This window comes from Clinocottus analis, unplaced genomic scaffold, assembly GCF_023055335.1.
Source record: "Clinocottus analis isolate CAN_PGR_092001 unplaced genomic scaffold, fCliAna1.0.p SCAF_14, whole genome shotgun sequence".
NCBI lineage: Eukaryota > Metazoa > Chordata > Actinopteri > Perciformes > Cottidae > Clinocottus > Clinocottus analis.
Window position 1 is genome coordinate 5,911,971 of NW_027175865.1, and position 27,205 is coordinate 5,939,175.

General features: G+C 41.9%; 2 protein-coding genes across 11 annotated transcripts; both read left to right on the forward strand.

Moving 5' to 3' along the window:
• Positions 1 to 462: 462 nt before the first annotated feature.
• ubap2l (ubiquitin associated protein 2-like) lies at positions 463 to 22,508 on the forward strand. 9 transcript variants are annotated; one of them, XM_068575135.1, is made up of 30 exons: positions 463 to 533; positions 1,891 to 2,028; positions 2,821 to 2,898; positions 3,424 to 3,534; positions 4,176 to 4,350; positions 5,075 to 5,176; positions 5,348 to 5,393; positions 8,114 to 8,158; positions 8,999 to 9,105; positions 9,417 to 9,476; positions 9,578 to 9,630; positions 9,937 to 10,022; positions 10,444 to 10,624; positions 10,788 to 10,986; positions 11,139 to 11,449; positions 11,669 to 11,841; positions 12,065 to 12,185; positions 12,758 to 12,797; positions 12,910 to 13,093; positions 14,112 to 14,178; positions 14,440 to 14,758; positions 16,031 to 16,119; positions 16,221 to 16,274; positions 16,391 to 16,472; positions 16,739 to 16,956; positions 17,242 to 17,347; positions 18,653 to 18,778; positions 20,543 to 20,610; positions 20,733 to 20,930; positions 21,101 to 22,508. In XM_068575135.1, exons 2-30 carry the CDS (start codon positions 1,933 to 1,935, stop codon positions 21,194 to 21,196), a joined length of 3,591 nt encoding a protein of 1,196 aa, XP_068431236.1. In that variant the 5' UTR covers positions 463 to 533; positions 1,891 to 1,932; the 3' UTR covers positions 21,197 to 22,508. The 9 variants fall into 9 exon arrangements, with proteins under 9 accessions (XP_068431236.1, XP_068431235.1, XP_068431237.1 ...); XM_068575134.1 differs by lacking the exon at positions 463 to 533 and adding an exon at positions 561 to 711; XM_068575136.1 differs by lacking the exon at positions 463 to 533 and adding an exon at positions 561 to 711 and having other exon boundaries at positions 20,736 to 20,930.
• Positions 22,509 to 24,138: 1,630 nt separating this feature from the next.
• hax1 (HCLS1 associated protein X-1) lies at positions 24,139 to 26,482 on the forward strand. 2 transcript variants are annotated; one of them, XM_068575716.1, is made up of 7 exons: positions 24,139 to 24,340; positions 24,675 to 24,937; positions 25,030 to 25,244; positions 25,340 to 25,403; positions 25,491 to 25,624; positions 25,833 to 25,953; positions 26,046 to 26,482. In XM_068575716.1, exons 1-7 carry the CDS (start codon positions 24,276 to 24,278, stop codon positions 26,117 to 26,119), a joined length of 936 nt encoding a protein of 311 aa, XP_068431817.1. In that variant the 5' UTR covers positions 24,139 to 24,275; the 3' UTR covers positions 26,120 to 26,482. The 2 variants fall into 2 exon arrangements, with proteins under 2 accessions (XP_068431817.1, XP_068431818.1); XM_068575717.1 differs by lacking the exon at positions 24,139 to 24,340 and adding an exon at positions 24,417 to 24,562.
• Positions 26,483 to 27,205: the final 723 nt, after the last annotated feature.

Genomic DNA, 27,205 nt, shown 5'->3' on the forward strand with positions numbered 1-27,205 from the left:
TTCATGCTTTACCTACCCATTTATATATCTAGCAAATATAGCATGACTAGTCTCTACGAAATAAGGATTTTAGTTCACAATCGGATATATTTGCACAAATATGCACAATTCATTAAGTGGTTCGTTATGTACTGTGAATTATGTAGTTTATGTAGCTTTTGATTGTAATTGTTGTGCATTCTTAAATGCATTATTGTATTGCATCTATTATATATTATTTTTCACATTCCTCTTAAAATTTCTCTTGCGCTGCTTTTGCACGGGAAACCTAAGTATTTCTGAATATTTTCAAGTTCATGGCTCTCACTCAAATGTTATACATATAATTATTCTGAGATAAATGCTATCCCTCACATGCCACGTCTCTCCGTTTGGCCAAAATGTATTATCTGTGTTGTGCATCCACACCGCTGACATGTCCGCTGGTGATATTGAACTAGTCTGTGATCACATGTTGTGGGTCCAGTTTCCGCGAAGCGCCCGATAGACCACGTGACTTTGCCCTCCGCGGTGTCAGAGTGGAAAAGAAACAGGTAAATTCAGTCTCTCGCTTATTGTGCGAGCGAGTCGGTTCGCTATATTTCCCCAACTTAGTTGTATCAACTTGGGGTTCAGGAAATATATCCTGTCCTAAATCCGACTAGAAGGTCGACAACGAGACCACTTGTCGGTCGGCTGTGTAGCCGTGTCTAATATTGAGCCGGGTTTCTGGTCAGTATCGCCTGTTATTTATTTTCATATTAGCGGCCTGTAGGCCTTCCTTTAGCCTCGGTCTACGTTGGCAGCCCGGCCGGTAGAGATGCAGTGGCGTTCGAATGTTGTATAGTGGTGTTGCCGTTTGTGAAGCGGCTACTGAGCTAACCTAGCTAACTGGCCACCGTTGCATAGCTGTGCGAAACGACGTTAGTTCGTTAAATTAGCACAGCTACTATTCGTTTGCAGCCGACTAGTGGGAGCGGAGTGACTTGGGCGGCTTTGGTTTGGTCGGACATTAAAGCTTCACCGCTCGCCTGTACCCAATGAGCTAATTCACTTGTGGCTACCAAGCTAGGTCTGCTAACGCTAACAACTCATCGTTGTATAGACAATTTAGCTGGTTAGCTAGCGTCTGCAAGAATCAGCCTCGTTGTCGCCATGAGGTGAAGCCGTGAGAAGCGGAAGCCCACCAAGACTTCAGAGCTGGATGCTTTCCTCAAGTATTAGCGACTTGGCTAGCATTTTGGCCATGTGGCTGGTGAATAGAATTGGATATGTTGTACAGGCCCGGCTTTAGGCTCGTGTTATGGGGCTAACGTTAACGTTAGTCCACACAGGGTTTTACGTAACGTATGCGAGATTAAGCAGCCCCCGTCGATAGCAAGGTTAACGATTTGCCATCGAAAAACGATGCAGTCGGATGTGTTTGTTATATACACCAAATGAGACGGATAAAATGCAGTGTAGATCTGTCTGTGATAGATTTGTAATTGTATACTCTTGTTTCACAATAAATAGGTTAAATAAAGACCACCAAGGCTATGTTTAAATAGAAAGCGTTGCATAATACTATTAAGATGTAACTTAAATAAACTAACGGTTTGCGCGTGTAAGCCCTGACTGCATCAGCACCCAGCGTACCATGACTCTTGCTTCCCGGGTCAAACCCGCAAAGCTGTGGTTTTAGGCATTGCCTTAGAAAGGGGCTGAAAACACCCTTTGTCAACGTCCAGCCGTCTCTGGGAACAAAGCTGATGCTGTCTTCTTGATAGCGCTGCTAGCTACCCCCCATTAGGCAATAAGCCACCAAGCAGTTTAAGGAAGTAGTATTCAAGTGCACCAGCCATGTACACTATGACATAAATAGGTCATCATTGCAGGTCTTTAATTCCTCTCTTGGTTGTCTCTCCTCAGGTGTTATTCCTTTGTAAATACTGTTATTTGTATATACTGTAAATGATGACGTCCATGGGCGGGAACCGAGCCCGTGGCAGCTGGGATCAAACACCAAGCCAGACACAGAGTCAGACACAGCACAAGCAGAGGCCTCAGGTACCCTCACCACCTGGCACACTGCCCACACGGATGCACAGTTATTTGCACCAGGGTTGAGTATAGGCAAACCAATTAATGAATCGCACGTCGTTTTTTTTTGGGGACGCCATCAATTGAGATAGAACTATTCAATATAACTTCTAATACAAAAAGCATTGTTCAACTAAATATTTTCACTAAAAGATAGTGAAAAGCAATGTCAGTTAAAGCCTTATTACTTTTGATCTGCTTAAGATCCAAGAATCTATTATAGGATAATCAAGCCTGTCGCCACCATATTTTGACAATTAGGAGAAAAATCCCTGATTTGGGGCATTGGGGATTTACGCCTTCAGTCTGAACTTCAATGATCAAGTTGATCAGCTAACATTTGCCTGTTAGAATGTAGTGTTTGGTCAAGTCTTTAAGTGTGTTTGGATTGAAGGGTTTAACTCGACTTCTAGTAGCCTGATCTGAAATTAGTTTTTTCTTTCCTCACCTGCCACTGGGGCAGGTCACTGAACATGTCAACAAGGCACTTTTTATTGTCTGCCAGCTGTGAAATCTATTTTTAATTCAGGATTTTTAAATATTTATATAATATCATGTCAATGCTATCAATGTCTTGCAATGTTTACCTGCCACAGCCAACATTTACCATGTATTTGACAGGTGCTAATTTCCTGCTTACTGTTCGATGTGGCATATTGTTTGCACAAAAAAAGATGTTGTTAAAGATTTTAGAAATGGCTAAATATGCTCATGGTTGTGTTTGTTATAAATATTGCATGTTGACTTCTTTTTGAATAGGCTACTGCAGAGCAGATCCGACTTGCGCAGATGATTTCAGACCACAATGATGCAGACTTTGAAGAGAAGGTCAAACAGGTGAGCGAATGCACATCCTTTTTTTCCCCTGTTCAGCTGTGTGAATGTGTCAAACACTAAATATACTAGAGTTTGAGTCTTGCAAGAAGCCTATTTCTACACTTGCTTAACTGATCTCTTATGAGTCTCAGAAGTTTCAGTTACTAGTTTGACAAACTACTCAAGCTCAACTTAATCACACACTTGATAACACGCCGAGTAAGCCAGGTAACCTTTTTATCCTACCGATACGCCTTTAAAAGTATTTAAAATGGTATCTATGGTCTATATAAAATGGTATCTATGGTCAGAAATTCAAAGGCATTGACAATGAGCGTGGTGCCAGTCTTTATGGAACATGAACCCTGTGGTGTAGCTACTGAAGTGACCAAGATGCTGAATCCCTGCTGTTATCAGGCATACTGTTTTGTACATGCATACATCCGAACCCAGTGTTCGGATGTATGTATGTATTTGTTTTATGTAAAAGAACGTGTCAGCCAGGAGTCCCCTCGGTCTCTCATCATGACACTCCTTCTTTTGCAGCTGATTGACATCACAGGCAAGGACCAGGATGAGTCTATGATTGCACTGCACGATTGCAACGGGGATGTCAACAGAGCCATTAACGTGTTGCTGGAGGGTAGCCCAGACACTGTGAGTATTGGCTTTGTGTGAGGGCTTAGCGCTGTTAGGGCCAGATCCTGGAGAATCAGTGCTACATTGGCTTAGATAACTATGATAGTGGACTAACAGTGTCCACTGTACAAGGTGGGATCCTGTGACGATACAGCATTGAATGATTACAGACAGAGGTTTTCCTTGTTTAGACAAAGTTGTATCTAAAAGTAAAAATTGCAAAAATATATTCAGCTTGAACACATTTTCTCTACGTCCCTTGTTGGTCAGTATGTCACCTCTATATGCCCAGAGTGTATTTTGTTACAGACCCGGTAAGAAAAATGAACCTTGAAACAAATGTATTACTGTCTCATATATGTCTCAATTACATTATCTAACTAAAGGTGAAAACAAAACAGCGTTTGTGTTTTTACTTTGTGATTTTAAAATAGCTGCTGCCACATCTTGCGCACCCAACCTTAAGTTGCTGCATCTGTGACAAACGTGTATCCAACTCAGAAGCAGGAATATGTAGATTTACTACTTGGTGAAAAAGACAACCATGAACTGTTTTTTAATAACCAGTTAACTCACTGCCAATCGTTTCAAGGCAATGGCCACCATGCAACTCGACAGTCAGTGAGTGCAGCAGTGTAACACCGTCTTTCTTTCTTAAGGAATCTTGGGAAATGGTGGGAAAGAAGAAAGGGGTGTCAGGCCAGAAGGAGACTAGCCAGGCAGAGACTGGAGAGGAAGGAAAAGAGAACAGGGAGAAAGGCGGCGAGAAAGATGTAGTACGTCGTCGAGGTGGAGCTCCACGCAGGGCCCGTGGAGCCAGCAGGGGACGAGAGTGTAAGTGCTTACCATTATTTGCCTGTGGCTTCATCATTTAACTTTTTTGGTATCTTAAAAATAAACAATTTTTTGTTTCCGAACAAAGCACTAGTGCAATAAACATTGCAACAGGCGTTCTACAATTTACAACATTTCATCTCCACACTAATCAAACACCATACGTGTGACCCATTCATGGCCATCATAGTCTTGTAAGACTCCAAATGTACCTGCATCATGCGCATGATTAGTTATTTGTCAAATGAAGCTGTATTTCAAAATGAAAGTTCTTTAGTGTTTAAACAATGAAGGCTTTCAAAGTGAAGAAGCGAAAAAGTGTTTGGTTCGCAACAGTAGCTTGAAACTTGTCTGAACAGTGTAGTTTCTGTTAGATTAAGTTAAAATTACAAATGTTGCTCATGTGCAATAAAAAAAAACTGAGAGATGAAAATGAGGAACCTTTTAAAAATGGTTGGAAAGTGGAAGCTCAGCTCCATCATGCCATTTAGGAACTTGTAGCCCACCCGTTGACCCTTCTTCGCCCAAATTGGTCCCGAAGTAGAAACAGTGTGTCCCACATTTAATGAAAGACAGCGAGAGATTCATAGTTCGTCTCTGGCTCTGATAGAGAATCATTATTTTGATACTGTCTTTCTAAACTGTAAACAATCTAGTTGATGTGATTATTTTGGACATTTTGCATACGGTATTGTGTCTAAATTTGAAATTGTTCCCTCTCAAGTTCGTGGTCAGGAGAATGGCTTGGATGGAGCCAAGGCTGCCATAGCTGGACGAGGTGCAGAGCGAGGCCGAAGGGGAAGAGGCAGAGGAAGAGGGACTATTGGTAAGTGGCTGTACACTCTCTTTAAACAAAGTCGTTGGTGAAAGAAATGTTTCTAATCAAAACGAGCCAGTATCTAGTGATGGTTTTTATTTTTTACCTAAACCACGGTTATTTTTTCTTGTGACAATAGTTGTCAAGCTAAGAAACTGAAGTAACCTCTTTTCTCTCCAGGAGTATCTGGACGGCGAGGAGGCAGATTTTCAGCGCAGGGCATGGGGTAAGAGAACACCTGTGTTGCCTAAAACCAGCGGGCCTTTTGTTCCACGTTTACCTGTTGCCATGGTCACCAGAGAGCAGCACCCCATCCTTTGTTTAGCCTTAATCCAAAGGAGGGAGAATATACATCAGCCAATGGGCTAGAATAACGTAGGCATAACAATGCGTGCGTGTTTGTGTAGATGGCTGGATAGATAGATAGATAGATAGATACTGGTATCTTAATCAGTGGGTGTCAGAATAGGATGGGTCCTCCTTAAATTAGCGGCCAGCCAAATTTAATGGTGAAAGATTGTATTTGTCATGACACATTTCCTGCCATTTAACTTTAAGCAGTTAGGTGGGAGGTTATAGATCCTACAATCTTTTTAAAATTTTTAAAAATCTTGATCTGCTACTTCTGCGTAGCAGATCTGCGCTACTTTAGATCTGCGCTACTTTAGATGTGATCTAAAGTAGCGCAGATCTGCTACGCAGAAGTAGCAGATTCTCCTAAGAGAATTCTCCTAAGAGAAGCATGACTGTAATTTTCACTCAACTTTGTTCTTCAAAACAGCAGTAATCATGACATACATATTTGAACACGGGTTAAGAAGATGGCGGTAGACTTGAATGAAACTAAAAGTGTTGTGATTTAATTCACAGATATTTGCTTAGTGTTGCACACAATTGCTGTAACAAAACACACGTCTTTTAGGTTTGATCTGTATGCTCTGTGTTTCCATGATGCTGTGAAAATGTCAATGTATGTGTATTTGAAGTGTGGCCCCAGATATTGACTTTCATCTCTCAAGGAACACTACAATATGCTTTTTTTTCATATTGGTCGTAATTGAGCTGAGTGCCAGGGCTTCGCACCTACAATTGCATGCAATGCTAGCTGAGGTGTTTTTTCTTTCTTTTATGTTCCCTAACCCCACACACCTCATGCCACACCACAGTCCTGTGATTGCTTTTGCTTCTTGCTGCTAGCAGACAGTTACAAGCATTGCTTCAGTGTCACTAAAACCCAGTGGCTTAATTGAAATGTGGCTTTAAAGGAAGGAGTCTTAAAGCAGATGAGGTCTTTGATCAGTTTATTACAGTGGATTGCTTTCTTGTGTTTACCACTGGTACCTTGTGCTAGTATATTTAATATGGTATGGCAGCATGTACCATTCACCTCGCATACACATATTCTGCATGACAATGTTTAGCATGCCCTAAATTAAATACAATTAATACTGTGAGCTCACAAGGGAAACAAGTACCGCAATTCATTCCTGAAGAATAAGCTGATCAAACAGCTTTGCTCTTAAGTTGGTGTAAATCTTGAAACTTGAACTGATAGGGTTGATATTAATAAATGAATTCAATACAATCCATAATTGTTGGTTTTTATCTAAATATATCAGATAATATATATATATTTAAATTACGTATTAACCAGTAGCTTGTAGATGCAGAAAACCTCAGGGTGCCAAGAATCTCAGACACATTCATTGTATTGTTTAATGTGATACAGAAGATACTCAATCTATAAAGCGGCCCCAGTTTGAAAACACTGTTGAAGGAAGTCTAAGGTGTTTTGCACAATATTAGTTTTGGATCACTTTTCCCCTCTTGTTTCAGAATGTGTCACTTTGTAGGAAAATATGGATGATTTGTCTGAATATATAAAGGTCTCAAGTATTGGCCCATTGTTTGTAAAACGGATCATGGTATTAAAAACCCTATTGAATTGATCTTTAGTCACTTCCACAATCGCTTCAGATTGTGGCACAAACTGTTATGTTGCATCCAGAGTGGCGTTGGCCATAACTGCAGCATGTAACAAGGCTGCATATCTCCATTGCTGATGTTGCTTGGCATAAAGGATGCATCCATTATATAGCCAGGTGTATTCACTTTTACCACATAATGGTTGGTACATTTGCAGCGCTGCCTCTTTGGGTTAACTGTTGGCTGCCTTTTGTATTTGAGTTCTGTGGTTGAGTGTGCAGAAAAGAAACTGATGGAAGAGATGGGACTTTCAGTTTGTTGCATCAATAGAGGCCTCTTCAAATAAGCATGAATATAACCCCCCTGAAAATGGTTACAATTGTAGGACACAGCTTCAAAGAAGTATGGTTTTGCTCCGTTGGAGACTACGCTGTTTATCTGAATTTACAAATTAAATTTGAAGCTGGTCACAGTTTATCGCAAAATGTTTTCGGCATTATTCACTTTTCACTAAAAGATCAGTGAGATCATAGGTGGTGATTTTATTTCAATGGAAGAGATATTCAATGCTGACTGATGCATTCTCATCAGCATTCTGATCCTGTATGATTGTTCAGCAATAGCTTTGAGATGATGCAGCTGTGTGATGGACATCATTGAAATTATGAGATTGTTTAGCCATTAACTGCATCAATGGAAAGATTACTGCATTTACTCTTGCACAACTGCTCTCCTCTAGCTATGGTTTTTGTGTTTGTGGCTGCATTGTGTATACTTCTGGTGAGTTGGGTTTCTTGGACTGTATTTACCCACCATGACTAAAAGCACACTGGCTTGCCTTGCATTGGGGAGTGACTGACAGGTGGTGGAGAGTGTTTGTTACAATACTGGCACAGGCAGATCGTAGGCCTTTTGCTCACGCTGCTTCTCTGGATTGTGGTCTGAAAAACAAAAGCTTTATCTTCTACTTTTTACTTTGTTGTGCTTCTTGTAATTGTTGCCATTATTTTTCCTCTAAAGCCAGATTGATAAGGGGCCCAGATATGATATTGCAGGAGGTGAGAGGTGAGTGCATCGCCTCTGGTGTGTCTGTTATTCTTGTTTTCTGTAGGGAGACTTTTAAATGACAAAACAGGATGTTTTAATATAAGATATAATCACAAATAAAGAATTACTCTACATTCTATTAATAGTATATGAAAAAGAAATTACCTTCCTGAAATTTAAAGTTAATTCTGGTCATGCACGCCATAAGTGCCCTCAGATTTGCACAGGAAATATCTTAGACAAATAATGAAAGCAGCTTAGCTTTGCTTGACTCAAAAGAAGTCTTTTACTTTATCATGTTGCTAGGTTGCACCAGCTGTAACGTTTCCCAGCATGCACGGATGTATCAGATTAATGAAAGACATGCAGTACCAGGAACGAGTTGTTGAGAAACGACAAAAACAATATTTGGATGCTAACACGTCCTTATTTGCATGTCTTGACTGTAAAAACTCTCAAAGACGGTAATGGATTCACTTCAGCCTCTTATCATTTCCTCTTCCTGCTACAACCCCAGTCACTCTGAAGTGTTTCTATTAGCTTAAAGTGTAATGACGATAAGAGCAGAGCTGGGGATTTAGTCAAACAGTACTCAGAGTGCAAATTTCAGGCGCAAAACCAACCAGCTCACTAGTGGTTTGAAGCTCTTAAGAATTGAATTGGGGTCTGCTTCTGCTTGACATTTTCAAAACTTTGACCTGTAGAAGGTAAGTTAAAAATGGACCCCAGATTATTGTGTGTGGGCACCCAGTCTTGACTGAAGTAATTTTTTGTAGCGCTGACATCCCTTCAAATGTGGCCAGTACATACTTTATTACTCAATTCTCAACTCGACCCACTTATTGCTTTCTTTCTCAGAACATTCAACCCTGCTGACTACGCGGAGCCAGGCCAGACTGAAGAAAACTATGGAGGGGGCAGCACCTGGAACAACACAGGAAGTGCAGAGCTTGAGGAAGGACCGAGTAAGTTAATTTATTAGGAAAGGTTTCCCTTCAATAAGAGGGGTTAATCTTATCAATGAAGCATCTGTTTACTATCAACGTCACAAAGATACTTCTGCAGTAAGGATAAAACGAAGGTTCACTTGTGGTTAAAGGGCACACTCTTTGTGAGGCTGATTATTGAGGCGTTCTTCATCAACCATGTACATCGGGACGCATTGTATTCCTCTTAGATCTTGACACCCAGATCTATAGGTCCAGTTAACTCGAGTATAATCAACTCTTTTCATTACATTTAACTTTTATCTCCTCTCCTCTGTCTTTGTCTTCAGGGTTGGAATATGCTGCAGGAGAGGGGACAAATTACCCGCCAAAGTTTGACTCTGCTCCGGGTAAACCTGTTTTTATTTTCTGTTTTTATGCATCCCTTATTCTGTTTGATTCTCTTTCTTTTCTTATCTCTGTCGTATTGAACTCTTTCGTTTTGACACAGGCGCCTGGAGGTCTGCCACAGAGGAGTGGGGCACTGAGGACTGGAATGAGGACGTAAGTGTTTCTGAAATTAACTTCATGCAACTGCTGTAGCTCTAGAAGTTGTAACTCAATGTCATATCTAAAAATCGAAATGTATAAAATATTTTAGCAAACTTGTTACTGAAGGAAAACTGGATACATCTGTATCATATGCTAATTGTTTCAATTCCACAGGCATGTTTTGTTGGATGAAATTAAGTCATGACTATTTGGACAGTCATGGATGGTAACTGGAACTACACTGGTTAGCGGAGGCATACGGCAAATTCTGTGCTCAACTAAAACTACCCCCATTGTCTACTCCCTCTTCTTTTGCAGCTTTCAGAGACCAAGATATTCACAGCTTCCAGTGTGGCGTCTGTCCCTCTGCCTCAAGAGAATGTGACCATCACCAAAGGACAGAGGTGGGTCACTTACACATTTTATTATCCCCGCGCCTGTTTTCCAGGAAATGGTCGAGAGAATAATTACATTTGCTTGTTTTCACTGTTGACTTGGCTTATTGTCAAACATATTTTCTGGGTTAAGCTTCTCAATTATGAAGATTTGCTATGTTGTCTTTCACTTTAGTAAACATATTGTTTTGTTTTGGACCATTGGTTGGAGAACACTATTATGAGGATGCCACCTTAAAAATTATGATGGACATTTCTTTAAACTATTTTGATGTGTAATACAGCAAACAATTAGTAAAGGAAAAAATTGCATAATTCTTAGTTGGTGTCCTAAAAAGATATTTCTACTTGTGATATAAATAAAGGTTCAGTTGACTTGAATCACATTTCAAATGTCTTTGTTAATATACATATTTCTGCCTTGCTATAGGATTGACCTTGCAGTGCTCCTGGGGAAGACTCCCCCATCCTCCTCTTCAGAGACAGAAAACCCCCCCATGGAGGCCACCCAGCCCCCATCCTTGTCCCAGTCACTGGTTTTTAGTAACTCCAAGCAAGGCGTGCCACTCTCCCAAACATCGTCCAGCACCCCTTACACCCAGCACAGCATGGTATGACTCGCCAATAAATAAAACAAAGGCATTTTTAAAGTTTGACATCTCAATCTTACATGAAAGAGATAGGGCCATGAACATCAAGTCATAAATACGGTCATGTTGCAGCAATTGTTTTTTATTATTGTTAAAACGATGTCATAATCTGCTAATGTTGCAGGTCAGCATGCTGAGCAAGGGTTTCGGAGATGTAGGGGACCCTAAAGGAGCTAGCACAGGAACCACTGGTTCTCAATTCCTGGAGCAGTATAAAACGGCCCAAGCACTGGCCCAGCTGGCAGCTCAGCACTCTCAGACTGGACCTCCGAACACAACCCCTTCATCCTGGGACACCAGTGCCACTTCACTGGGACAGTACGGTAAGATGGCGTTCTCCTGTAATTACTCTGCTCTTACAGAAATCCCTTTTGAGGATGTTAAGGATAATTACATCTTTTCTTTTTTTCAATGTTGGCATATCCCAACTACTCTCAGGCTTTCATCTCTAACTTTAAATGTTTCCATTTTACAGAAATTAAGTCTCAGGCGGAGTCTGCAGTCCATACGACCTTTACGAAGCGGCAGCCCTACCAGGCTGCCACCTCAACCTCGTCCATGTTGGATGTTTTCCTGCAGGACAAAGGCCTGCCTCCTTCCTCCTCAACTTCTTCCTTACCCCATGTCGTGCCGCCGCCTGCTTCCTCCCTTCCAAAAATGGCAGTAGTTCCTTCACTAGGTCAGCAAGTTTCCCCAAGTTCCTCAGACGCCCATGGTTCTAGTCCACTGCCGTTGCACCAACACAAACTCAAACAGCAGAAGAAAAAGACTTCCATTTCAACAAAGGTAACAACTGAATTAAAATACTAGCATATTTGAAATGTGATGATTTAATCTTTTATTAAAGTTTTTTATGGATGACAGAATAATGAGCTTAATATATTCTCCATGTAAAGGAAATGGCACATTTCATGGATGTGAAAATAAACTCTTGGTTCTGGGATAGCAAAAAAAACATCCTTCAACATTTGTTCCAAGTCTTATAATGCCCTTCATCTTCCTCAGATTCCTGCATTGGCAGTAGAGATGCCAGGCTCAGCAGACATCACAGGTCTCAATCTTCAGTTTGGTGCATTGCAGTTTGGGTCAGAACCAGTTCTACCAGACTATGAGTCCACCCCCGCCACTTCAACACCAGCCAACCAGGTTCAGAACAGTCTCTACACTAGCCCCAGCAGGTTAGTACATCTAAAATGTATATTTATACCCTTTTGTGTGTTCTGTTTTATACATCCCACAAAATTTAATGGATTTATTTTTACAGTAAGTGATATATGTATGTGCATGCTCTAGTCCTTTTAAAAGTGCTTAAAAACTTAAGTTGCGACTATACATTTTTGCGTCAGAACCACTAGTTGTTCTCTAAGAACACAATCTTGTCAATACCATTATAATCTGCAGTGAGTCAACTCCAGCTCTCTCCAACTCCAGTCAGATGGACCTGTACGATCAGAGAGCGTCCCAGAATCGCCGCTACCCTCCCTCGGTCTCTTCCTCCCCTCAGAAGGATATGCAGTCCAAGGTATGGCCAAAGCTTCCCTCTTTCACTTTTGTTATTGTTATTGCAGTAGTTGGAGCAGTGGCTCGCGTAGACAACATACTCAATGATGAGCACCGTTGGAGCTCATTGCTCGTGTTAATTGAAAGGTTTTTGTTTAATGCAGAAGTCTCCTAGTGTCAAACATGTCCACACCTCATGAACCTTTTGGAAGGTGCTGTGCCTGTGTCTGCTTCGTCACTGACCCTGACTTTCCCTTATGGTCAAGGGAAACACACTGAAGGACATTGAAAACCATAGGGATGTAGCCACCTATACCATGACACTTTGTTTTAGACACTAAAGAGTGCTGTGTTTTCATCTGTTAATAAGAATGTCCTGCTTATTGGCTGGGGCTTGAACCCCTTTTTTCGTCTCTGTAGATGCAGACACTGCCACAAACTTCTAGTGGGTCATAAGAGATAATCAAGAGGGATTATTTTTGTATTAGTCGGTACATTGAATTTTTAAGAAATCCTTTTTTGATATGCCTGTTTAAGAATGGTCTGTTTCTATAGAAACATCTGAGCTCACCTTTTTTATTGTTGGTTTCACAGAATGGCTTCAGTTCGATGCAAACTGCCCAATCTGTGGAAGGTAACTTTATTCTATTCTTTGCTATTATTCTTTTCTTTACAGCATTGTTGACATTTTTCCTGATCACTCTGGGTTATAATTTACTCCAGAAATGTCTGTTCTCGTTTTCCAGCTGCAGCGTGCTCTGCAGGATTGGTCAAGCCGGGCTCTGATTCAGTGACGTCCGTGTCCAGCATGGGCACTTTGGTTGATAGTGGCTCTGCCTCGATGTCTACATCCAATCAGACGTCCCACAGCGGGCTTGGGCACAGTGAACACATGCCTCCAAGCACCCTCCCCCCGCCTCACCACAACAAGTGAGATGCTGCTAAATTACCACATGTGATAATATAGGAAGTTAACCCGTATTTTAAGTTATGACCTCTGGACAGAGTTAGGCATTAAGTTGGGGAACCTGCAAAAATGTGGCAATGGTTGAAAAAGAAAGAACAATTCTATAAATTTGAGGGTTTACTGAAAGCATTTGGGCAGTCGTTGAGAAATCAGAAATGAAAATGGTTTTGCTGCATTTTTTTATATCTATTATCAAGCCTAGTCTGCAATCAGTTTGTATGTTATTAATTAATGAGCGTTTCAATGCTGTCAGCTAAACTGCTAGAATAAATCACTCACTGGGCCTGCAATACACTGGCGGAAACCTTGACGGAGGGCCAGGCGGACATACAGCTCACAACATCGCAGCTAAACTAATTGATGAGGTCCAGTCTTACTGGCTCAGTGGCTGCATGTGTCCATGACAATGCCTCTAACTCTCCCGGACAGGTGAACTCGGGATTTAGTTTCCGGTCTTGCTCATGCATTGCAGCTGGTGATAAATTATGGATTCAGCCTGTGCATTGGTTATTATTGCAGCTGGGTGGCTTGTTAGACATGTCAACCAAAGCACCCCTGCATGCAAGGCATTGTCACTTAACAGTTGATAATCTGTTAATTAGGGTCTGCTATTTTTCAGAAAAATAAATTGACATCCAAAGCTTCCAGGTTGTTGTTGTATTGTGAAAGCCTGGCACTGATTGTGCTTGCCATCACAGCATCAAGCACAGCCATTAAAGGAGACTTCAACTTATCCAGATTTGTGATTTAAGAATGAAGAGCCAAGTTTAAACCAAATGCTGTGTGTTTAATCATGGATCACATGGCAGAACTTGTGTAAACGGATGAAGATGGGTTCAGTTTTTAATGGGTCTGTTCCTGTACTGCGCTTTGTGGGCATGTTCAGGTGTGCAAAACTGTACCCATGCAGGACTCATTAGTACATGTGATGTGAATCGGAGATAGTTACAACGTGCTCTGAACTTTCCTGTATTTTTACAGCTCTCACCCATCACAACAGAACAGTCACGTTTCATCTACAGTCCGGACTTCCAACTCAGGCCTTCTGGTAAGCTGATAAATTATATATATTAATTTATTTAAACCAGAACCTGTCAAGTGGATCTAGCATAATGTCTTCTGTTTTTTATGACTCTTAATGCAGAAACCATGAGCAGAAACAGTGCATCTTTATCCATCTCTAAGCTTTTTCAAAGCTGCATTTCTTGTGATGGCAGATGGACACATTAGATGTTCATTCACTCTAATGGAAATATAATCCCATCAATCCTAACCGCTTCTTTCTATCTTTTTCCTTCCGTCTCTACAGCATCCCAACATAGACGGTGACTCAAGCCTGCACTCCTCCTCCTTCCCTTCCTCGGTGTCCGCCGTAGTGCCATCAGTTGCCTCCTCTTCCTCGGCGGCTGCTGCGCATGTGTCACTCGGGGCCCCTCAGGCCTCCTCTGTGGGCTCTGCCACCGTTTTAGCGCCCTCCGGCCTCGGCCCCGTCAGCAGTCTGGCCATGGGCCTCAACACTGCCGCCATGTGTATTCCAGCAGCAGCCGTCGCTGCTGCTGCTTCACTCGCCTCAGCGGCTTTGGCCATTCCTTCTTCAGCTACATCGTCACGCAACTCTGCGGCCTCAGGTTAGATATAAACACAACCACAAACACCCCGTCATGTTTGTTTGCTACTGATGCTAATTGCAACTCATTAAAAAAACACAATGCTAATAAAGAAATGGGATATTTTATTTTAAAAGATTAAAACACATCTTGTCATTCGCAGTTTTAATGTTATACGTTGGTTAGTGGTAATGTAAACGGCTCATAATTCCCTCTATTTAATAATGTTGTCAAAACATCATCATGATAACGTCTGAAGTTACCTTCGCCCAATGCTAATTTTCACTGTAAAGAACCTGATTGTATCATATTGTAACCAAACAGACTCTTTGTCGGCCATTGGCGTTGCCATCGTTACTATATATGTTAATTAAAACACGGATTGATTGTTTACAATTTAATGTTATCAGAGATCGGCATCTATAAAAGCTGATGTCCTGATTGCATATTTTACTTTCTCTTACACTGATGGTAAACTGTGTAATTAGTTCACATGCATGACAATCCATGAAGGGGGCGGGGGAATCTGTATGGATCACAGGTCAATAGTCTGTTATCCAGCAGTGGTGCAACTATGGCAAACAATTGGGAGCTTCAGAAGTATGTGCTTTTTTTAAATTCAAAAGCCAGTAAAGAAATGTGACTTTTTATATTTGGTAAAAGCTCATAGTTTCTGTCCGAGTTGGATGCACTGTTTTCTATTCCTCTGACTCATCTTACTCTAGTTGCTCCGGAAGTTTTTTTCCCTCTCACTCACATTATTTTTGTCTTACTCTCTGCTTCCTCTGCCAGTTTATCACGTGGTGTGTTGCGGTCGAGTGATGCAGCTTAGGGAGAAATTTGTAGCTTGTGGGTTGATGCAACAGTTCTCTCTCTTCTAATTAAAATCTGGTTCATGTACAGATGAGATTTCATTCTGATGCAAACAAGTAAAATGTGATGCCAGAGGTTTGTTTCTGTTTGACGTTGAATAGAAGAATTGGTGAGCAGATGCTATAGTTACCATGTTTGAGTTAGAAATTATTATTATCATCATTGGCTCTGACTGATTCTCATCATTTTTTTAATGTACTAAAAGACCTTCACTTTGATTAAACAAATGGCAGGTTGTGTCAGTTTTTACACATCATTTAAGCATTTTAATTAATCCCCCTGGGCCCTACTAGCTGGTACTCCATGCCCTTTTGGAAAGCTCTTCCATTTTAAGCAACGGTTAATAAATACATCTGTAGTATTGGCTTGTTTTGGATATTGAGTACAATACTTATGTATGATTTGGCTTTGTGCTTACAGGGAAAGCTCCTCCAAATCTGCCACCTGGAGTGCCCCCTCTACTGCCCAACCCATACATCATGGCCCCTGGACTACTGCATGCCTACCCTGTAAGTTCTGCCAGCTTTAAGTATGTCTTTTTACGATTTGAGCTTTACCGGTTTTGTTACATAATTTATATAGTTACACTGTTTTCACATGCTTTTTTCAGCCTCAGGTGTATGGCTATGATGACCTGCAGATGCTGCAAACAAGAATACCGCTGGTGAGTTTTATTTATTTATTTTTTAAGTCTTAAACTCCTGCAATAAAAACATTATACACAAATAGTACTTTATTGCTTTGTCTATTTTTGTTTTACAAAAATATTTTTCTCTCCAGGATTATTACAGCATCCCCTTTGCAACTCCCACAACGGCACTGACTGGACGAGACGGTAGCCTGACAAACAATCCGTACTCTGGTAAGCCATCTAAGAAATGCGTTGATTATAAGCGTACTTTGTCTCTTCAGCAGCTGCATGTTGAAGAAGCTGTATGTATGTATATGTGTATTGACTTAGGAACATTGAAACTTTTAGTATTATCCTCACGATGAACCTAAAGATGCTGTTTGTGGTTGTTGCTGTTAGTGTAAAACTAAGCCTGGCAGGTTGACGATGTACCCATCTGTGGACACATGGGTTCTAACTTCCCACTTCCTGTCACCTTTCGCTTCACATGTTTGCAGGTGACTTGTCCAAGTTTGGTCGGGGTGATGCATCATCTCCATCTCCAGCCACCACATTAGCTCAGACGCAACAGAACCAGACCCAGACGCATCACACCGCACAGCAGCCCTTCCTCAATCCCGCATTGCCGCCAGGCTACAGCTACACGAGCCTCCCATACTACACTGGCATGCCAGGCCTGCCCAATACTTTCCAGTACGGACCTGCTGTGTTTCCGGTAAGAAGACCTAAGTCTCAACAAGCTGGCTAACTTGTTGAATTGCATTAGTTAGTAATAAAAAATAAAACAACTGTCTGCAATATCTTTTTCATAAGCAACAGAGGCATCATGAGTAAAAATTGGTAGGTTTGGACAAGAGCCAGCTAGGAAATTTAATTTAATGTGTGTATAAATGGGAGACATTATTTTGGTTGTCCTTTTGACCTTTCTTTTGGTGCCGTCCCCCCACAAGACACACTTTGGTTACTGCTTGCTGACTACACATGCTGTGGTTTTGTCTAGGTGGCTCCTACCTCGTCAAAGCAGCACGGTGTGAATGTCGGCGTCAACGCATCAGCCACACCCTTCCAGCAGGCTAGTGGCTATGGTTCACATGGATACAGCACTGGTAAGGCGCTAAACTCTATTGAAGCTGCATTTTTTTTTCTTTCACCAAGGGGTCATGCAGGTCCTGCTCTATATACCTGCAATCCAATAACTCTGTGCTGTTTCTCACAATGAGCCCTTTGATTTATCATTGGCACTGAGTGCATATTTCATTTGAGCTCCGCAGCGTCTACAAGCATAAACATGATGCTTGTGTAAAACCTTTTGTTTCGCTTGTGTTGCTAACGGGTCATAACGCATTGTTCTGTGCTGATTCTCACTTGAACTGTTGACCTCCAAAGTTAATCAAAATGTTCTTGGAGTGAGCATGATAAATATTAAGGTTTAATTGTGTCAGATTATCAGAAATGCATCTTCTCCTTATACCCTGTTTTCATTGTCCGTACATACAAGGATCATGTCTTAATAATGGAGCTGTTTTAAGAGGACTAGAATTTGCCTGCCACTTCTGGTAAATGGTTTCTTGTGATGAAATATATGCGTCATTTAAACTGGATGGGAAAGGGGACAATGGGCTTGAACAGTGGCTCCTGGCTTTAATTGACAAAGGGGTTAGAGAATCGTTCTCCTGCTCGGTCGCTTCCATAGCTTGCTCTGCTATGGAGTTTGTACCATGGCTTCACCTTTCACCACATCTCCTCCACACACATTCATCCTTAATGCATCATCAAATGGATCACCCTGCCTTATTTCTTAAAATGAGTCTCCCTGTAGCGCTTTTTTTCCAGCAGTTTCATTGCCCGCAGTGGCCTTCTGGTTCAACACTTATTTTCTTTTACAGTGACACTGGTTTTTTTTTATCTTCACACTTTAATTCATCACTCAATATCTAGCTTTGGTCCATGTGCAACACCCATTTGTTCTAAGCTGCACCATCTGCTGCTTTCTGCCATCACCCAACTCAAGCTCACTTTCCACCTCCTCCCTCCCCTCCCACACACAACCTGCCTGCCCCCTCACTTCCCCCACCTCCTCCCCTCAGACTTGGGTCAAATAGTATTTGCAAACGATGTTGGCGTTGTTTCTGACCTGCTTATTGTGACCGGATCAACAGATTTTGCCACACAGGACAATCCATTTGGTGTCAAGTTCAGATACTTCCAGTAAAGTATTTGGATGTCAGTATGGGTTTGCTTGAGGGCTTGACACTATCTGTATTGTCGCAATTTGGTAAAACCTGTCCATGTGGTACACAGTTTCAGATGAACGCTACAGATTGTTTGTAAATGCTGTTTGAGGCAGGTCTGTTTCCCCTGCCTGGTGTGTCTAATGCTGTGGGCTGCGGCTGTGTGTCTGACTGTTGCAGGCTATGAGGATGTGGGCCAGGCTTCAGGGAGTGGGGATTTCTGTAAGGGCGCATACGGCACTGCCGTGGCCGCTGCCGCTTCTGCACAAAACAAGCCAGCCAGCTCTGTCACCGGGCCGGGAGTCGGTGAGTGCCGCCACCTGCCAAAATACAGAAAAAGGAGAGAGAACAACCCTGTCCCTCCCGTCTTCCTCCTTGTGTCACCAACCATCCTTCTCCCACTCTTTGCTCTGGTTCCTTTGCCTCAATGCTGATGAGGGGCCTGTGGGAAGACCCGCCTGCCTACATCCACTTTTAGACAATCCAATGCAGCCTGCATCTCTTACTAGCCTTACCTGCCATTATGTCCGTTTAGTGTTCTCTTCCAGGGCAACTCGTTGTCAATCCAATCTGTTCTTTATATTCTTGACATTTATGCTACGTAATTATCAGATTTAGAGTCAAAAATGTGGCAGGTCACAAGGGCTGTGGCTGCCATAAATGGATGAGTTGCTCTGGTTGATGCTGTCCCAGTTTCCCCTCCGTGCTGCTAGCGCTTCACTCATGTCGTCATTGCTGGCATGTCCATCTCCAGAGTATTCATTGTCCTGTAGGTTGCAATACAAGAAAGATGGGGCAGCAAAATGTCCATTACTTGTAAAATATTGCTCTGCTATGAGTGTGTGTGGGAATGTAGCGTTTGAAGAAGCTCTTGTTGTTCACACAGACTGGTACCTGAATGAGACAAAAGTTACCTTGTAAAGGGGTTTGGGGTTTTGATCTTCAGTGTTTTTGCCATATTCTTTGGAGTCTGTATTGTGGCATGTCTGTGAGAAATCAATATGAAATGTCTATAAGGAATGTGTAACTCAAGCAAGACAATGAAGGTAACGTCACTGTGCCATCACTCGAGTTAGAGGTCAATAATTTGTTGAGAATTACAACAGCTTGCTGGCTCAATTGCATAGTACCTGTCAGGAGGGAGCTTTTTATCATATTTAGCTATGCTGTCGTGGGTGGGTGTGTGGTTGATTTATTTTTTTTTAAATTTAAGAGGGGGAGGGGGGGCAGGGGGCTCCAAGTATCATTTCTATAGCATTTTCAGCACAGTCTTAATTGATCCTATGGGATAAATGCAAACTACGAGACTACAGTGGCCCAGAGATGGGCATCTCTCGTGCTGACAATGAGCATTTAAGACTCAACTAAAAAAAAAATCTGTGATTAATATTATGTTCCCGTTTACTGTGGCTTCAGATGCCAAACATGACATTAGCGTTGTGCCTTTTTCCGTAACTGTCATGTCTTAGTTAAGCCATAAATAGGGGTTGCGTAACTAACTGAATGACAAAAGTCATTTTAACTCAATTTAGGATGAATTCATCATGTTATCAGTCTTTTTGCTCACAGATTTTGACAACTTGTTGAGGGTCGCGAAGGCCATTTTGTATGCGACTGTCAGTCCTGTCCAGTTCTGTTTTGCACACCCGTTGACCTTGTTTTACATCTCTATGGCAATATGGCGTGTAACAACCAAAGCAGTAACCACCAGATACACTGCGACACCATCTTCTTCTCTTCTCTTAATCTTCACTTCATCCCTCTTCATCGCCTCTGCTGTCCTCACTACAGGGAAAATTCTACTCCAATCATGCTGACATGTACATTTTTTCCAGGAACCTTGTTTGTTCTGAAGTCCTCAGATTTTTCTTTTTCAGATGATTGAATTGGAGAAAGTGTTTTAACAAATATTTAAAGGGTGTATAAACATATTATACATTGGATTCCTTGTAGCAATTTTGCTGGTTAGAATCTGAAAATGACAAAATGTCTGCGCATGGTTGATTCATTTCTCATTAACATGCCCAGTTTTTGGATTAAATTCGTGTCTGGTCTCCTCTGTCTCTGCAGGAGTCTCTGTGACATCAAGCAACACGGGGGTACCAGATATTTCAGGGTCTGTTTACACAAAGACGCAGGTAATTACAGATCATAAATATTTCAAGCATCCCTCCCAGGAGACGCGCCCCCCCTTCCCTCCCTCCTTGCAGATTGAATCAAGTGAAAATATCATGTCTGTCCTTCGTGTCCCTTCCTCCAGCAGTCGTTTGAGAAGCAGGGTTTCCATGCCGGCACGCCAGCAGCTTCGTTCAGTCTGCCCTCGGCTCTGGGGAGCGGCGGACCCATCAACCCCCCGGCGGCTGCTGCCTACGCCCAGCCCCCCTTCATGCACATCCTGACACCGCACCAACAACCCCACTCTCAGATCCTGCACCACCACCTGCAGCAGGACGGACAGGTAGTGTACATTGTTGTTTGTCTCCATCTGTTGGTGCGGGTCGCGCTCACACCTGTGGTTCAGTTCGGACCTATAAGTGTGTGAGTGGCAAGTCACTACTCTAGACAATATGTGAGTAAAAACATGGCATGAAGGAACATCTCAAAGATAAACTCTGTCTTCTCTCACAGAGCGGCACCGGACAGCGCAGCCAGAACGCCTCCATTCAGCAGAAGTCTCAAATCAACAAGTCGGCATACAACAGCTATAACTGGGGGGCAAACTAACATCAACTGTCGGGGCCCCCACGCTGTTGACAGAAGCTAGTAGGGGGCTCTTCACTCTTCTGCAAACAGTCTCCACATATAAACTCCCCCTCCCCCTACAGAGGCTCCCTCCCCCGTCTCTTGGCCCAGCACTCCTGCAGCTCTGACTGCGGTCAGAGGAGGTGCTGTGCCGAGAGAACCAGCACCGTAAAGATGCAGGGATGGGCGGAAGGGACGAAAGGGGCTTAGACGAGAGGGGAGATCGGAGCTAAGTGGTTATAGAAATACACCGTCAAGAGGTGAAATATTGAGTGTTGGGAATTTGTATTGTGTTAATCCCCCAGCCCCACCTATTTTTCTTTGACTTGTATGTAACATAGAACTGTTTTCTAAAAGAATGAATGTTTCCTGTCTCTTTTTTTTTTGTCTCCCGCCTCCCCGCTTTTTTTTCTTGCAGGTGGGGAGGAATGAAGTAATATCTAAAGGTGGGGGGGACAGGCTGGTTTTTTATTTCTCACCCTCAACTCCCCACTCAATCTTTTGGTGGAACACAAAATACCCAAACACATAAATTTGCTTAATTACTGTTGAATGTTTTTTTTTTGTTTTTTTTAATTATGTCATTTTAAGTTTGAAGAAACAATTCTCTAAATTGGTAGAGTTGTGAAGTTTATTTTTTACCAAATATAGATATATTATATATAAAGACATATAAGCGAGCTCACTGGCTTGGACTGTGAGAAAAGTGTGTTTGTCATGTGACTGCGTGCATGTTTGTACACACGGGGGCTGTGGTTGTGTACTGTGCTTTGTTTTTTGCCTAGCACAGAATTTTTCATTATCCAACACTTGTACAGTAACTGTTCCTATGAATTATAAATATGTTGCATAAAGGCCCCACCTATTCTGCAAGAGATGTTGAATGATTTCCAAGGCCAATACACACCCAATCTGCCTTCCAGTGTGTTTTTTCTTTTTTTTTCTTCTTTTTTTTGAGGCCCCCCACCTCCTCCCTGCTCCACCACCTGTCTCCCATTGTAAGGAAACCTGCAGCATTGAATACCGATGGACAAAATTGTACTATGGGATTTTTGTCAGTGATTTATTTTTTTCTTTTTGTACTGTGCGTTTTAAAAATTTAAATGGATAAACTTGTCTTGTACATATATAAAAAAAACACAAGTACTGTAGTCCCTGTTTGTTCGATGGCTTTCTCCTTTACCTTCTCAAGAATCCTTGCAGACTTGTTAGCGTTTTGTTTCATGTAATTTTTTTTTTATTTTGTAAAAATATATAAATATTAAGTAAATAAACAAGAAAAAGACTTTCATAATTTTGGATGTGAATGTCTTCTAAGAAACTATTTGTTTCGCATGTGGCTTGGCCTTAATTCATCTGACAGTTTGAAACGTTTAAATCACTGTTCCTTGCTATCAGGGACAATGAATTGACAAACACTGTAAGAAGCAGTTCCAGTGTTTGGCACACCTGGAACCCTCGAGCGTTGGTGTCTGTTAGAGGCCCAAGTTATCCAACAAACTCCAGAGGATCAGCGCTGCTTTGTTTCTTTATTTACACAATTTGGAAGACTTCGCATCTAAATACCTGTTTCGCAGAGTGATATTCAGTTTACTGTTAAACAGCTTGGTATCCAGCTCAATATCTGGGAGGCCACCTCCATTCAATGTAATCTTGTACATTTCTTTAAAAAAAACTTTCTGTCAAATGTAGAGCTTCACATTTTAATTAGTCATGTCAACATACAGCCCACTGATAGTCCCTACAGGATATTCCACACATGTCTGGTTCCCCAAGGTGTTGTTTGTGAAACTCAGTGGTGAAAGGTTCTGTCCAGTAGGTATATATTGTACTTAAGTATTTGTTTTGTACCATTTTTATACTCCTACTCCAGAATGGAAGCATTTTACTTTGTTTAAATCTCGTACATTTAAACAACGGTTTCTTCACCGGCTTTGATTTGAATTGTTATGCCTATTTGTGTTGTTTCCCCTCTACTGAAAAGCTTTAGGACACGTGACGACAGGACTAACGGCCCATCGCACACCGCTATCGTCGGGAACGGCTCGTTTTTGTCGAAATATTTCTTCACGACAAACTCCTGTTTATAAAGTCAAAATGCTTAATTAACCCATTCAGACATTTATTTCACAACCATCTCATGAAATAACCTTCGAATTGTATGTCACCTATTTATATCTTTAATCAGTAATTAGCTAAACTGCTTCTTAGACCTGCCTCATGTGGCCGAATTTGGCCCAAATGTGAGCGAGTCACGTTGAGAGGATGTGCAGGAAAAGCATATATTTTGCACAGATAAACTATTTTACAAATATTACTCAGTATATATATATTTTTTTTTAAAAACACACACACTGACCATTTGTATCAATTATTATATTTTGTTTGTGACACAAGGTGACACCAGGCCCTCTACTGGCTGGCCGTCACTGCTTTATGCTTAAAAATAACTAAACTCCTGTAACCAGCTGACTGACTGGCGTCATAATACTGGTGCAATTTGTCACACTGACGGTAATGCCACACAGTTGGTAGGCAAACGTTATTGAGCTCCTTAATAAATAAAAAAAGACTAGATGTATATAGGCAGCAGAATCGCCTGTGCCATAATGTAGCTTTTATTGCTACTGCATTAATGCATGAACATATACCTTAGTTAAGATTGGTAGCAATCAATAACAATAAAAAATACAAGATATTATCCAATGTGATTCTTTTAATATGTAAAAGTAAATTTAAAAAGTCGGATCAACGGCGTTCAGTAAAATGCACAATCCAATTAAAATGTGACTTGTTTACACTCCTCGACGTCTTGCATTTAAAACATTAACACTTAAAACACGCGGATCAGCGTTTACACTTCGAAAAGCGTGCGGTTATTTTTCTCCTGCGCATTTCTTCAGATATTTATGGTAAGGTGGCGTTACGACAGTTTGCGTAATTTGGAAGTATCCGGAACACTTTACGACACTGTTGACAGCGGAAGCTTTCTCCAGCGGGGGTCTGGTGTGCTTTTTTTTTTAAAGTTATGTCTTAAGCTTTCTCCAAAAGCTGTCGATAAATGAGCGTTTTCGATTTATTTCGCGGGTTCTTCGGAGTTCCTGGAGGTCACTATCGTGACCGAAGGTGAGTTTGTGGCGTAAAAGTTGAGCAACGTCACACAGCTGCGAAGCTAACGTGAACTCTGTAGCTAACTGTGATTAATGCACTGCACGTAGTTGGGTAGTAAAACGGCTTAAATTACAAGATTAGTGGTCGTCCGCCAGAAGGACCACACGGGTCCTGTTTTATTTGGGCTGATGGTGACCTCGCGATTAATACCGTTGAGTTCTTCAACTTCTATTAACGGTAACTGTTTGTCTCTCCACCTGACCAACAAACCCGAAGCGAAGTAGCAGTAATGATCAATTCACATCATGCCCCTGTTGAATCATCTATTTTACTAACTGTAATGTTTCAGGGACCCCTTCTTTGATGCTATGACTCATGATGATGATGACGACGACGAGTATGATGATGATGATCAAGATGGATTCTCCTATGATGGGATCCAGGGGGGCAGGCAGGACCCCTTTGACAGTGCCTGGAGGTTTGGCTTCAGCGTGGGCCCCGATGGGATGAGGGTGCAGGAGCCGCCGGTGTTTGGCCACGTCCTCCGGGAGATGGAGGAGATATTCTCCCAGCTGGGCCGCTGGGACGGACAGCCGGAGTGTAGAAACTTTGGTACGAGACCTGAGCCATGAGGTCCTCCACCATCTCCAGTCTACTGCAACACTCGCTTGTAGATTCAGCCTGCGTCTCTCTTTTCGCTCTAGATGTTCCCAGAATCACGCCGCCACCTCAGGGCCGGGCAGAGGAGGGTGGAGGGGGATCTGGTGGAAACTCCCTGAGAGACTTTATGCTCAAGTCCCCTTACAACAACCCACAAGAACCCCGAGCAGGACCGTCGAGAGAGCCCAGAAGCGACCCACCTTATGAGTCACCAGACTTTCCCAGCTTGCCATTCCATGGCTTGACCCCTTTTTCAAAGGTACATGAGATATTGTCTTGTTTTTCATGAAGGTTTCGTTTCTGTGGCAATATAAAGTGTTTCTGTATCAACCTTCTCGTGGTATCTTTCAATAGTTTAATGATATCTGGAAAAGAGGGCCGCACAAATCTTCAGAGGAGGACCTCAAAGAAGACAGAGGTGGGGAACGTGATCGATATTTCAGTAAAACAAATGAAGTATATTACTTTTACTCTGTGTTCCAACTGAATTCCCATCTCCATGCAGATCTGGACTCTGCGGTGTCCTCTGGGGGCTTGGATCAGATTCTGACACCACCTGCTGGTCAGTTACCGGACCAGCCCAGAGCCCGCTCCTTCTTCCAATCCGTGATCGTCACCAAGGTGCTGAAACCTGATGGGGTGAGAGAAACTCTTCATCTTGATTTTAGTATTACTCATATATTAATATGCCATCACAACATATTTAAATATAAATATTGAAAGGTGGTGAGACATGGTAGGAAAACCCCATTAAAACTATTATTCAGTTGTAATCTTCTCTTTTTGTTACCACTTGGCTGCAAATTATTATGTAAATATATTTGTTTACTGTTTTGATGTTTGGTAGTCTGTCGAGGAGAGGCGAACTGTTCGAGACAGCCATGGCAAAGAAGAGACCACGGTGACCCGCTCAGGAGGTTCTGGTAGCCAAGAGGGACCGGACCATCAACCTGGACCCGTCCCGTCAGGTCAGTCTGTTTTTAATGAATTAGGGTTTGAGAGTATTTTGCCTAATGTAGTAGTTATATTTAGCTCTAACGCATTGTTGTTTATATTTCAGGTGGTCCAAATCTGTTTTCAGACTTGCGGGATGACGCCTCCTTATTTTCCAGGTTCTTTGGAGGGTTTAGATAACGTGTAACACGGAGTCCCTCGACTGGTTGAACATAGCTTTAGTGCCCTGAAAACCTTTCAGTCAAGGAGTCAATTTCCCTAAAGCTGTGCGTTTGCATATGTATAGTTTATATCTATATATCTTGGACGGAACACTTGACCGCCACTTGCCAAAATGAACGTGTTGGATGGATGAGGATGTCTGGCCGGTGTAAGGTCACACTGGGGTTTCCACCTCACGTAGACGAGAAGCTGCAAATCCAGAAGACTAGTAATGGTAGTAAACAAATTCACAATTGCATATTTTGTTTTGGAATTGTCCTGTAGGATAAACGTGTATGGATACGAGTGTGATATGTCAAATAAAGAAGCTTAATATATTTACACAGTCGTTGTTGTTTTCCTGTATTTTTTTAGGGTTATTCAGTTTGTTCAGCCCACTTTAAAATAACACCAACTTGGATATGAGCTCTGCTCTCATTTGGCAAACTGCAGAGTAGTTTGACTCTTGATCATGCAGATCACCCGAGTGATGAATGTGTTTGTGTCTGTATATTTCTAGTTCTGCTTTGTGATGGTGATTTGTTAACAGCTGATCAATTTCTGTTGGATCAAAACGTCGCACATTGAAACCTGCTGGGAGCTTTAAACACAAATCTTTGGATTTTTAAATCCACCCCTTTTTTTATTGATTCATTTAACCAGATATTTCACGACGATGTTGAACTTGGGGGGAGCTTTTCAACGGCACAACACTGCAGCTCGTTCTGTTCTTCTCATGTTGAGTTGCCGCTTTGTTTTTACTCATCGCCTCATCTTATTTATCTTATTCCACCACAACCTCTTCTCCTTCTCAAAAATGTCTGTTACATAAAAGGCCCTTTTATTTCTGAACATGTCGGTGTAACCTCACACAGGTTTGTGGTTTCTATGTCCTTCAGATACAGAAAGAATGTTGCTTTATTTTCAATTAAAATGGGGGGGAAAGCTCTTTCATGTGTGAAATATCAAAAGGTCTTGTGTTGTGGTGAATCTTCCTCGGTGAAGGAGGTCCAGGTCGTGGGAGTTTTCCTTTGAAAAAGGGCATGACACTCAACTTCAAAGGGA